A 14,071-nucleotide genomic window follows, 5' to 3' on the forward strand; every position below is an offset into this window, starting at 1 on the left:
TATAAATAACAATGACAATTCAAGTAATAACAACAATAACCCAGCAGATGTCAAATTAACTTCAGGGTAGATTTAGTTGGCTCATTACCGCTTTGTCGGGGCGCCTCAAAATGAATGGTCCCCGAGGGTTTAAGAAACGCTTACTCTCGAAATCCTTGCATTCCATTTTTTCAAGGTAATGCTTTTAGCCGGCCTTGCATGTGGTTAATTACGACGGTGCCTACAAATTAATTCAGCCGGTTCAGAGTGCACAAAGAAGGGTCTCGCCGCGGATGCACAAATAACAACACACGGCTGAAAAACAGCGTACGTGTGTGTGTGTGTGTGTGTGCGCGTGAGGGGAACGGCACAGCGGGGGCCACACTGCCGGCTTCCTGCAGTCTCTCCTCCAGACCTCCCGTTTCTGAACTTGATGAGTCAAAGGTCAGAAAAACAACAAGTCAATAGGCAGGCAGCCGCCGCCGAGGCAGCAAACAAGGGAAGAGGAGAGAAACCGAGAGAGAAAGAGGAGCCTATGATTTTGGCCCTGTAATAGTTTTCTGTAATCTCTCTGTATTGATTAAACCTCACTTCAGAAAGGAGTGTTGCTTCGGAGCGCACCTAACCTCCCCCTCCCTTCTTTCTCTCTTTCCTGGTCAGAAATGCCATATGGAGGTAATCTTTCACCTTTGTTATTCCTCGCTGCTCCCGCTGCATCTGCCACTGCTGCCGCCAGCCCCTGCTCNNNCACACACACACACACACACACACACACACGCCGTCTGATTAGCACACAGTCAACCCAGCAGAGGTCTTCCTCAATTCGCCGCTGCACTCCTGTATTCCTTTTCGAAACAAACCAGACAAGTTTATTCTCAACACGTTAAGGCTTCTTTCACCCTTCCTGCTGGGATTTCTCCATCGCTGTAACCGTAGCCAGGATCAGACACATCCTGGGCTCCACAGAAATTAAACTAAAATAAACTGCTCGGTTAATTGCGCCTCCAAATCGAACGCTAGCAGGAGCAGGAGCAGAAGCGGGTGACATCGTAAAATACGTGCATTTTAAATCATCGTGCGGAAAAAAAACGCGAAAAAATAGCCACCTGACAAAGACCACAAACTTCCCTCGAAAAACAGATACCTGAAGAAAAAAAGGGAAAAAACGGAGAGGGGGAGAGACCGAGAAAGCAAAAAAGAAAAAAAAACAGCATCTGCTAACAAAAAAATGATTTTCAAGCATTCTGCCACATTCCCTTCATTTGATTCATTTAAATGCAAAAGCGAGAAAAAGTCGAAGGGAAGAAAAAAAACAAACCCCTCCTGCTAAAAACACTCAATTTACTGACAGGCAAATGACTTCACGCTGCCACTTAATCTCATTTCTTGCATAATGCCCTCTAATTAGCATATCAAAGTGAATTAATACTTCTAGGGCATTAGCAATGGGGAAATCTACTCAGGGCCTCCAGTAGCAGTTAGTGGAGTGCCAAGAAAGCTCCCCAACACTACAGACAGCTTTGCATTGCAAAACGCTTCTATCCATTTATCCGCCATGTATGTATCTCTCTCCTCTCCTCCTCCACCCACCCTTCTCTCCCTCACATCATCTAGCCCAGCCACTCTTTGAAAAAGAGAAAGAATTTTTTTTCATGCTGATTCTCCGCAGTGCCCCGGGGATCCCAAAAACAACTCAAACCTATCAGGCCGACAAGACTTTGAATTCGCGGTAATCTGCGGTTAATCTGACAATTAACTCTGCGCGTTTTTTGTACTCGTCAACACGACGGTTGTCATTCACGACCGTCGCAACGAGCAAAAAAGAAGTTAAGATCAGGCGTTTTCGGGGGCCTAAACGCGCACATCCTTGACATTCTCACAGTCGAGGCGAAGGTACACACTCTTAACACACTCATGCATCCCGAACAGTCACACACATCATCTCTGTACGCTCGCTCTACAAACAGATGTACATACACAGCTTTTCCTTCTCACTGTTTACATAGTTACAGTACAAACACTTCAGGTTTGATTTACCCTTTTTCGCCTTTAAGCCCCCTTTGCATCAGATCCAAAAGCAACAATGAATGTTTCATCTTTTCAAAGCTCTGTTCTCTGCTTCGATTCACAAATACAAGGCCAAGAAATCGCTCCGATTGGAACTTATTCATATATCAGCAATGGCAGTTGTTAGCATTTTCTCTTATTGTATAAAGACAGATACATTTAGCAGTGACTGCATGGCACAAACGGTACAATATCAATATAACACACACTAAGCTAAATGAGGAAGACGATTCAATTTTAAATAATAATAATAATAATAATAATAATAGCTATTAAATTTCAGTCGTGATGCAATTCTGAAGTTTTGTCATTTTCTTTAATGTCTAATAAAAAAATAAGACAAACATAACACTGCCCACAGCAGTTGTAAGTCACACAACAAGTCGCAGAGGCTGCCCTAAATGTGCACACACAAAACTTTCAGAAACTTGATCACGCAGTAGTTTTTCATTTCATTTTTTTCATTCTTTTTTTTTTTTTTCCAAAGCACCAAACCTTGGCAACAACCCCACAAGCGCTCGTTTCTTACACATCTGTTGAATACGATAAGCAAAATGTACATACTGCTCTGACGCTAGGTGTTCTCTAGGTGTGTGTGTGTGCGGTGCTGTAAAGGAGGGAAAAAAAAGCCTCCATAAGATGTGTTTGGCTAAAAAACAACAAGGAGCAGCAGCAGTAGCACGCTTATCAGAGGAAGTCTCTCTTATCACTCTGATGAGACAATGTCCTTCAACGAGCCTGTGGAGAAAAAAAAAAAGAAGAAGAAGAAGAAAGCGACAGCTTCCCTCATCACTCAAAACCGCAAGCTATTGCAGGTAAAATTTAAGCCCCGGCACTGCTACACTATCATCTGACAATTAAAAAAAACAAATCTGCTTTTGCGATGTTATGTGATATTCAAATAGCGATAAAAAGCGGACACGCGTGTACGGAACAGGAAAATATCATGCTTGTGTTCACTTGTGAGTTAATAAACAAATTAGCAGAATGAAGCTTGTTAGGAAATTAGTCCGGATGCGTTAAGACGAGGGGAAAAAAGAAACCATTCAAACAGGCAGCGTCAAAGGGATTAACCGAGATTACAGCAACTGAGCTAGTAAACAAGCTCATTTAAATAATTAGCATACTTAGGGACTCTACTCTTTATGCATATTTAATTAGAGCTATAATGTAATAAGGGACATAGCTGTATTAAACGTAACATGATAGGTGCACATGGAAGCGCAGTCAACAGCTGGAAATGGGTTTAAAGTAATCAAAATACGTGTACGATGTAGCATTAAAAGGAACATTTCCTCATAAATAATGCTATTGATGTGCATACATTTAAGCAAATAATGGATAATTGTTAGAACACAAGAACAGACTTTGGAAAAAGTACTGCACGAGCACACTATATTAACTACATTCACTAGATTCACTCCTAAGCAAACAAGTTATACACGAGTACTGAAATTTAAGTAAATATTAAATTTAATAGATTTAAATACAATTTAAAAAAACACCTCAAACCAGATCACAAGATGTAAATGTAAAAAAAAAAATTAAGTCTTGCAACCGTTCATCTTTTCTTGAGACACAACAGTAGCCGCTTTAAGCTGTCAAGATACAGCAACAACATTTAGGAATCTTTTTTTCTCATTCTCTCCATTACCGGACAGGCATAAAGAACAGCTCGAGCAGACCGGCCGGTGGATCAGGGCCTTGCCCTCCCGCAGTCGAGACCTCCAACGGCCGAGAAGTTCATTAAGTTTTATGATCTTCCTCCAGTCGCTTCTGCTTATAAGCCACACAAAGGCCACATATCTGGCAAAGCATTATTCTGCCTATACAACCACACAGAGACACGATAAACACACGAACCCATATCCGAATGCCATTTCATTGCTGTGTTCATCTTTGTTCAAAAACTAAATTTAACCTCTTGTATTTGAAATGAGCATCTCTTTCATTTTCAAAAATTAAATGTGTCATTTGTGAACCTATTTAAAAAAAAATAATAATTCATACAGGTGATAAAGTTTATTTAAAAATAGCATTGAAAAACATGCCTGTTTCAACATGCTTTAAATAAGTTTTAATTTTCTTATGCTAAAAAAGGTAAAGACAAAAGTTACCAGACACAGCTACCAGTCAAATGCAGTGCGTTTTGCCATTGTATTTTTGGGCTCACCTTACAGGTTTCGCTCTGCTATTCTCCTTCCGCATTATCCAGAAATACATACTGAACATTCCTGGTAAATGCCCCTTATCTTAGGGTCTCTCTGGATTCTGCATATCTGGTTATGTGGTCATTCTCTCTTTATACCTGCGCCCTGCATGATCGCAGAACGCGCGCGCCTTTGCGCACATCACGCGCGTTTGTTAACCGTCGCAGCATAAAGGAAAAACTGCACATTAAATTACATCCACTAAGCCACTGGACGTACTGAACTGATTCTCTTTCAACGGGCGCTGATTTCTCCCTCAAAGAAAAAAAAAACCCGTCTTTTGTGAGACAGTGACATATGCTAATGTTCCGTGTCATTGGGGCAGGCGGTATAGCCTTGGTAACGCACGTGCTGAATTGATGTTGTATCTGTCATTGGACTTCGTTTACAGTGCGCGCGCGATAGACTGTTTCAGAGGGGCTTGAGTTTACAAAAAGTGGAAAGAGGACATTTCTGTTTGCTATAGACGTTCACGTGCACTCGGAAATGTTTTTCTCCATTTCCACGACACACTTATAATTACAGCAAAGCGACGTCACGCACCAGCCACAGGAAAGTAAACGTTTTGCAAAATCGTGAACGTGCGTGCCTCCGTCACAAAAATTAATTTATAAAAAAAAAAGTCCCTAAATTGGGGGTGGTGATGAATAAAGTAACCCTGCCATTCAGGGTCAATGTAAAAATTTACAAGCCATTATTAGCACTTGGGTCTTCGTGAGTGCATGGTCAGTTAAGTCATGCGCTGTAAAATAAAATTATAATAATGATAACTAACTATTTAAATCAAGCTTAATTGCAGCTTTGATTTTTAAGTGGTGCAAAAGTGACAACTTGCACTTTTTGACCATTGTGCATTTAACTGCTAACAAAGAAATCCAGATCAAACATATAATGTTGAGTATAAACTGCATAAATCATTATAATAATATTATTAGGATTTAAATATTTGCCACCGTGTAGTCTACTAATGTGATCTAAATATTTTTACAAGTTAGGCTCGCATCAAAGTGATAATATATGGCATACAGATCATTCCTGATCATAACAAGTTCGCTTTTACACAACAACAAGGACACTAACGCCAAGCGTCTTTGCACGTGTCGGAGAACGATGTAACCTTCACAGCGCTGGCGCCTTTCATAATAAAATGGGGGCAATAATTAACCGCAGGACCGCCGATACTGCCAATAATTATCCAGTAAATTGGTCGCATAATTAGGCAGAGGAGCGCAGGAATTGGACCGCGCTCCGAACCACGAACACGGGTAAACCGCTCGCCGGGCTCGCAGCGGTACAATTAAACAAAACAACCCCGATGCACACAACACAAACCCCCGCGCGAAACGCACCCTCGGCGACGAACGCGAAAAGGACGCGCGATCGCCCAACAAACCCGCCGAGTGCGGGACTCGAAAGATTAAACGGATGGCGTGAGAACAGCGCGCTGTAAACAAGGGAACCGCCGGGGCGCCTCTCTCNGGGGGGGGGGGCAAGCGTGCATATTTCACACTTATTCTCAGAAATCCAATTATTAGTGTTCATTCTCAGAAACAAGAATGGGGATGCTGGATTTGGCTGGGTACAACTGGGCTCCGCTGACGACCAAATAATAAAAAAAAAGAAACACCAGTAAAGATGGCGGTGTCTGACGGATTAGTGGCACTGTATTGTTGTTGTTTTTTTCTCTTCTTGACATGTCTGTGCGTAATTTTGCCCTTTTTGTTCGGTATGCATTATCTTACCTGTTTTCTCTTTGATCTCGCAGAGGACACTGAAGAGGGCTGGCTTCATTCTGTGACAGTTGAGCCCATGTTTCCTGTGCCATTTGGGAGCAAGAGACGAGATTGATATATAGTCACTTAAAACTCATAATTCTGTCGCATTAAAAACTTTCATAAGGCATCAAGTCTCGGGTTTAAATTTTAACCTTAAAAAGAAAAAAGGTGATAAAAGCATACTGGCTTTACACACATCGCAGAAGTTCAAAACAAGGCAAAAATCGTATCCAGCGTTTCTGTTTTGTTGCAAACAAACAAACAAAAAAAGTTTTGGAGACGCTAAGGGCTGTAAAAGCATCGAGGCCTTCTTAAGTTTGGAAGCAGGAAAGTGTGATATAGAAACTTTTAATGAGATGCCCACATGCGTTGAGCAGGCTACTTTACCTGTTTATCATTCTCAGAGGCTGGTTTATTAAATATCAGCCACAAGTTCGGTGAAAAGTGACTACGATAGCCCAAACTTGAGACATTTTCATTTTAACCCGCTTTGCCACCTGGAATTCAGACGCGAGCGAGACTATAAAGGCATTGCTGAATTAACATTAGTGAAATATACGAGTCGGGGCAAGAGTTTCAACGAGTGCACGGTGCTGTAAAATAAAGTTATCTCTCGTAACACGTGAACGCAAGCACTGCGAGCTATTTTACAAATAAAACGGCAAAGCGTGAGTACGAACGAGACGATATCAAGGTTTACAATAAAATAAAAATGCACCAACTTTGCTTGCGCCTCGTCCAGGCTTTGGTCGGTGATGGTCATGATCTGATGCAGAATGTCACCGATGTCTTGTTTTCTTCCATCCCCATCGGTTCCGTCGTGTCCATGTGGAGGCGGCAGAGCCATGCCTCCCTGCACCGAGTGACCGGCCAGGCTGACACCGCCGAGAGCCTGCATGATCCGGGCTTGCTCGTCCATAGTCCGCCGCAACACAATCGATGCGCTCGTGCTCAGTCACTGAGATGGGTGAAATAAAGTCGGATAATGCACATGCAAAAACAACTTGATTATTTCATGTGCGGTGGTTAACGGGTCGCTATCGTGCGCAAAATATTGACCGCGAAGCAACGCAGCAAATACGATAAATCGCTGGGTGAAATATAGTGGAATTGATGTCCCAGGAATCACTTTATGGAAAAGGTTTAAATCGTCTTTGATCCTCCTGTATGAATGTCCATCGGAGAAAAATTAGCGATGCTTTTTCGTGCCTATTATTTAAGTAAACTTCAGCGTTCAGGTGACAGCGGTTGCCCGTTCAATCCTGTCCGAATCTTCATGCCAATTTGTCTTTTTTCTTTGAAGAGCCGGGGTCCTTTGCAGATGTCTGGAATTCTTATTCGCGGTCTTCTTAGGATAATTTCGCCTTGTGCACTTCTGGAAAACTTGGACAAATCCGTGGTATTACAAAGAGTTGCAAGCAAAACATCCCATGCCTCTGATGGAAAGTAACAATTAATCAAAATTAACGATTATGCAATTAAAAACAAGCGCGTTTAGCGTGAACAACAGGCAGGAAAAATAAAAATAAATATTGCCTCCGAAAAGATTCTCCCAAAAATAAAATATAAGAAAATAAAAGAAGCCGAGTGAAATAAATTAAACCATCAGCACCGGCGACCAGAGCTATAAAGATTGTAGGAAAAATATAAAAACGTATAAAAAAAGTTTTCTCACTTTCAGTAGGGAAAATAGAAAAACTGGCGAAAAAATTAATCACGCGCCATAAAGCGATGCGCAAAAATATCTGCTGGCGGAAATTTATGAGTCGAGCGCGCGGGCTGTGTGTGCTTTATGTTGTTTGATGGCAGCGGTAGTGAGCGATTGACAATGTGCCAATGCCATTCACTCAGTGCGGACGTGTCAGAGAAGAAAAAAAGATACAAAATCGACATCAAAATGCACGCTCCGCCCTGCAGAGGAGGGGTCTTAGATTCTTGTCACTTCTCGCCGAAGCCCCCGAAAACAAAATGCCAGTTAGCTACTAATGATACTGCTGGTGATGATAATGATGAGACCAGAACATCAAATCAACAGCGTTTAAGTCTCCACTTTACGCGTGCCTCATTTAAAAGCGCGCCAGTGCATTGAGATGCCGTTACATTATAACCATTCCCAATAAAACAAACAAAAGGTCGGAGTTTTATATTGTCTGATTCAAACTAATAATGAATTGCACGGGCCCCCTCGCTTCCTTACACCGTAGTACGGTCGCCTCCAACAAGCCGTGCTCGCAGGGGCAGGAAAGCAGAGGACATGTTTATAATATTGGAAATAGATGCCGCGGACCAATCAACGAAGAGCGCGCTGTTGAGCGACGGCCCCACGGACCAACCGCCGGGTCCCGCTGAGCAAGAACGCCCGCCTTCGGAGCTCAGTACCTTTGCTACGGTTGTACAGAGAGATATCAACTTCTGATTGGCCGTTGCCAAGGGTGACATCTACTGCAAAAGCAGGCGGCGCTGCGCAGCGCTCCTCGGCAGTTGCTATGGTAGCAGACTGCTCGGTGGGCTTGAAGCAAAGAGACACACTGAAACGTATCTGCGCCTTCCTCCGGTTGCCTCGCTTCTTACATACGCTTTGCTAAACCCACTGTGGTTTTCCCGCCAAACCACTGTATTTCCGATTCCAAATCAACACATTTCACGTAGGCTGGCGTTGTTGCGATTAAAAACGCGTCTTTTGTTAAAGCCACACACCCGTTTTTGTTGGATTTTGTTCTTGCGCTGAGGTAAACAAGAGCTCATCACTGACCAAACCATTACAACGGAAACATGCGTGCTAACTCCTCCGTACATATTTTTATTGTTTGATTACGTGTAGGCTATGTTTTACTAAAAGCGCTATGGCCTGGTTCATTCTATTAAAAAAAAGTGAAACTTCAGCTTTTTTCATTTTCTATTGCTTACACACTGCATTGACGGGTACAGTTATTTACTTTTTCATTTCATCTACGTAAAGCGATATTTATCAGTTGGCACAGATGAACCGATTTTCTTTTTTTAGTGAAAAGAAAAAAAGCTGCACTTTGACCCGAGACGCGGCGTGTACCTGCAGGTTAATATTCATGAAATCCTCTGGTGCCATAACTGAGGTAATGCATTTCGGCAGGGTTGCACTTGTGACATGACAGCCACTGATGTGATGGGACTAATTACCAAGAATCAGAGACACATACTGAGGAAACAGAGCTGTTAATTTTTGCACAGTAAGAAAGTCAATCAGACACCCTTCCGAAGGCACCAACATGTGATGCTACGCTGAGAATTTGCGAAAGCTGGCACCAGAAAGTCCCGTTCCATAGTGCATGAACCGACTGAAGGCTCTGTGGACTGCCTCCATCACTGACACACTCAACACGGGAAATTAACACAGGCTAATTAAAGAGCGAATAATCAGATATGCAGAAAATCAAAACTTCCTCTGGGATAAACCGGTTGAGGATAAACAATGCGAAAAGCACTGAAGGATCTGTCAGCACGCCTGGAGCTTCGAGAGCGTCGTGATGTTCAATTTCTAGCATTTATTTTGATCACAGAGAGTTATTTGTAAACATGGTTTCGACGATGTAGAGTAATCAATAAACGCGGATCGAGAACATTTTCACCTGTTAAATAAGAAGTTAAAACAAAAAAAAAAAATTTTACGCCTGCTCTTTGTTTTTGTGATTATTCTAATAAACGTTAAGTGACCGAATCGGTCCGATTCAGCAGTTTCTACTGTTCGCTTTGATATATGACATCCGCACAAGTCTTTCATCTATGTTAAAAATCTGTTCCAGGTGGCAAGTGTTTTAAATCTTTTCTCAAACTACCTGTGGACTTTGCAAAAAAAAAACTTGAGGAATGCAACGCAGACATTGTTATCTCACTGGAGACATCGCATAGACCTACAGGTCCCCAAAACACACGCTTATGCGTTTTTAGCTTATGCTTAGTATATTTAGAATTTTATTGGCGGATTACGTTTTGAACAGATAAATACAGAAATATCTGACATGCATCTTCGTTTAATGTGATATTTAGTAACTGACCATATCGGCTATATGGTCCTAAATACACTACGACATGATGCTGTCCTTTAATAGGTGGATATAAGCACCATATTTAATACACTAACGTCGGCTTTTGATTTACACATCAATCCTCGCCGAACAATACAGATCAAACAGTAGAATTTATAGTGGCATATTTACTTCAACTCTTGTGTATGAATTGGTGTTCAGAGCAATTGATTAAATTCTTCGGGTGCAATAAGTGGGTGATATATTAGTCATGGATCATGTTAACACAGTTACTGGATCCTGAGCAAGAATAATGAGCTCACCTTTAATTAACCATTTCACACATATCACAGAGTAAGACAACATGCCACAAGCCCTGTAATTCAATTGTTTTGGCTGCGACTGAGCGCATGTGCGCGTGAGTTTCGCCTTCATTTATATAGTCCTTGTCATTTTTATTATCGGTGTGTAAATGAACTAGACCAAACGTAGCACGTGCGGCTGACGGATTACGATTTTGTTTAAAAATGGCGAAACGACGCCGCGACGCAACATCTGTGTTTATAAGCACGTCGCGCGAGTTTAAGCGACATAACATTTAGAAGTCGTCGAAGTTAGGAAGCAGACAAGGGGCGCTCCTCTCCCTCGTTCTTTTTAGCAAGCTGTGTGGTTCGGCTCTTTCATATTCACTTGACCTTGAAGTATCAGCCCAGCACACTCCTGAGTTTAGTGAATGGAAGTCCCAGACCCACTGCATTTATCACTGAAATACTGTGCTGTCAGGTGGCTCTGTATACCTGTCATAGAGGGCTCAAAGGAACAGCTCCAGATCCTCTCCTCCACAACACCGCATGATTCTTCATTGCCTTACGTTGCATGCCTTTCCACCATTGTTTTCAGCCATATGTCAACATAATTCATTTTCCCCAAGTATGACAGCAAATCTTTTGGTGGGAGGGGAAAAAAAAAGACACTTCAGCTTATTGTGGTCATGATGCCATGCTTACATAATGACATAAACACGATTTCTATTATTGGATGCTTACTGCCCACTTCCTTCAGCCAACTTAAAGCGCAGTACGCCTATATACTGAGCGTCTTGAAAATATCAGCCGGAGTTTCTCCCAAATATGGCCATTGTAACCTCGCTGTTGTCGGTAGTAACTGTTGATATTATTGCTCTTGGACAGAAGCCCACCGTTCGGGATTATTTTCACTAATGAGCACACCAGGCTTTTTTTTTTTTTTTTTTTACCCCAAGCGGTTACTCTTACTTTTGGAGAGAAAAACATTATCCAAAAAAAAAAAGTTTTAGCATTTATTCCTGCCAAAAAAGTTGACCACAGAAAAGTTTGCATAATTGAACGCACACCAGATTCTGCGTCGCAATCATGTCAGATACCCTGTAATAGTACATTAAAAGTAAAACAGACCCTTTGCACATTTGCAGGGTTCTCAGGGAGGAAGTCATAATTTTGGGGTGAACTACTGGGTAACTACAACAAGTTTTGTGTTTTTGCTCCAGTAGTAAAAGAAAAAAAAAATTCTCTCAGCCATTATATTAGAAAATCTTATTTGTTAACTGTTTTTTTCTGAAATTTTAAATATTACACTAGGTATAGTTTTAGAAATGTACAAGAATTAGTGAAAAGGCTCCATAAAAATGAGTTACATGAGAAACCGATCTTAAATAATGTAGATATTATTGAGGTAAAAAATGATGCAGATATTATTTATAGTTTATTTCAAAATGAATAAAAAGCCAGCACAACACGCGGCTCCTTTTTATCTATTCAATATTTAATAACACTTAATTATTTATAGCTTATTTATGCATATAGGGGTGCTAATTAGTCACAAAATCGTTCTTATCTGACAGGTTTAATTGACAGTCTCAAAACAAATAGCCCCTGTCTCATAACATACACATCATTTCCAGGAGAATTANTTTTTTTTTTTTTTTTTTTTTTTTTTGTAGTGACAGCCAAAAAGGGGCCCACAGGTGTCTCAGGAAGCAGTGACTGTGTTGTCATAATTCATTTAGGCATCCTTCTGCAAAGCCATAATTACCTAATTAGCTTGTTAATTAGGAGATTAGCATTTACTGATAGAGTGGCTTGTTTAGTGAGGGGTGGAGTGGAGTTCCAGTGGAGTAAGTTACGAATGTGTTGCCTTAAAGTGCCTCCCAAGTCATTTCGCCCTCTCTTCAGGTCAGATCTCAGCCTCGATGAAAAGATTTTAACAGTATCGAAAAAGTTAAGTAAACTGATAGTTTAAGCAGCAACCTTATTGATACATTTCGGAGTCCCGATAGTTCTTTAAGTGCGTCGTCTAATAGCCTAAGAAACACAAACATACCTTTGCAATGTGTTTAGGATTCCAGCTGAACCGCTGAGCGTTGCTCTCCGTCTCATTGCCCGGGTTACAGCACGAGTAGTCTAGCAACTCAATAGCCTCTCGTCTATATGTCGCCAAGTCATGTCCTGTTGCTGAGGAAGATTGGAGGAAATGACTTGAACGGACAGTGCCAGAGACGTTAGTAACCATGTTAGCACCAGTCTCTTATCTAGTTTATGTGTTTGTTTATTCATTTCCCGATATTCACTGCATGCAGGTCATACGTCAATGTTACCGTCAGACATGCTTTATGTTTAAGAAGGCCAGTCTGGGGCAATAAATAACTAGAAGTAGTGAAAGTAGTCATTTCAGTAGTGTTACCTAGGCTACTTTTTAAGGTTAGTATTTTAGGTCATATTTTATTCAACACACAGCTTTGCTGTGCAGTGAATAATAAAAGGCACTCCACTACACTGTGCTTCCTTTCATATGTAGAATTGGGAAATCTGGTTCATTTTAATAAACCGGGGCTCATGAAAATCAAGAAGTTCAAATAAACAATTCGCTCTCTGTGGATTCTTCATTTTCTTATATCAAAATATTAAATTAAACATACACTAAAATTACTATGCTTCTGACTTTGTTGTAGAACTTGAAAGTACGTCTATTTTACTTCAGTGTATTTATTGAAGTGTATAATTACACACACACACACACACACACACGCAAGTTTCTTTTACCTAGTAATGTAGCTACATTTTAAAACTTTTTTTTTTAAATGATTGTAGTTTAACTCTTGAATGTTTCTTCTTCCTGCTAATGTTGGAAAATCTGCTCCTTTAATAATACGACACTGTTGGCCTTATTATTAAGAAATGTATTATTATTAGCTGGTAATTTGCGCAATACAAAGTAGTTTCTCTAATGCTGGTTAGTGAGTCTGTTTTGAGTTATTTTACTATAGACTTTCACACTGTGTCTTTTTAAGTGTAGTTTAGAATGCAGTTTTCGTAATAATATCTTACTTTTTAGGGGTAAAAGAAAATTAAAACATTAATTGTATTTTTACAGTTCTGGTCTATATATGTCCCTATAGCTTAACTTCTTCACCCAGCAGGCATCCTCTTCATTCAATCAAAGCCGCTCTGTCTCTCTCCCAGGCCAGGTTGATAAATAAGAAGGAAATATTGTGTCTGCCGGGGCATGTTGTTAACTCTCCCCCCACAGTCATTAACTCATTTCAAGTGCAATCATAGAGTGGGAGGTAAATTAACAAACCATTAAAAAATGTTATAAATGCACAATTAGCATGCCAACATTTACAGGACACATTCATGGAGCTGCAATAATTTTTGATTGGCCGGTTCCATTTCGTCCCTCCTCTCTGGCTATTTGTCTGTCTGCCCGTGTGCTGTCTCTCTCTGACCGTCCGTCTATACAGACATTTTGGTCTGGTGCCTGTTTGGCGAAGAAATTGAGGGAATGGGGCCCGATTTAATAGGTCATTGGCGGTGGACATTCACCTCTTACATCACCGAGCCGAAGAAAGAAAAGAGGCAGACAATGAGAAGAAAAGAAAAAAATATGGGAGACATGGAGGGCTTTTCCCCTTCCATCTTCCCTTTTTCATTTGCTACATTATTAGTTGTGTTGGTTGGATGAATTACGTGCCGGTTTATAATAGTGAGGATGATGATACAGC

The 14,071-nt window shown here is 41.0% G+C and overlaps 1 protein-coding gene across 10 annotated transcripts in view; it reads right to left on the reverse strand.

Moving 5' to 3' along the window:
* Nucleotides 1–8,249, reverse strand: part of LOC122351126 (pre-B-cell leukemia transcription factor 3-like) — a 24,759-nt gene extending 16,510 nt beyond the window's left edge. For 5 of the 10 annotated variants that reach the window (XM_043248022.1, XM_043248023.1, XM_043248017.1 and 2 more), the window contains exons 1-2: nucleotides 6,754–8,249; nucleotides 5,999–6,078 (exon numbers count right to left, since the gene is read on the reverse strand). In XM_043248022.1, coding sequence (XP_043103957.1) covers nucleotides 5,999–6,078; nucleotides 6,754–6,950 — 277 coding nt within the window. In that variant the 5' untranslated portion in view covers nucleotides 6,951–8,249. The remainder of the gene's footprint in view (nucleotides 1–5,998; nucleotides 6,079–6,753) is intronic. The other 5 variants (XM_043248024.1, XM_043248018.1, XM_043248016.1 and 2 more) reach the window with 1 other exon arrangement.
* Nucleotides 8,250–14,071: the final 5,822 nt, after the last annotated feature.

The sequence above is a fragment of the Puntigrus tetrazona genome, chromosome 8 (assembly GCF_018831695.1).
Source record: "Puntigrus tetrazona isolate hp1 chromosome 8, ASM1883169v1, whole genome shotgun sequence".
Taxonomy (NCBI): Eukaryota; Metazoa; Chordata; class Actinopteri; order Cypriniformes; family Cyprinidae; genus Puntigrus; species Puntigrus tetrazona.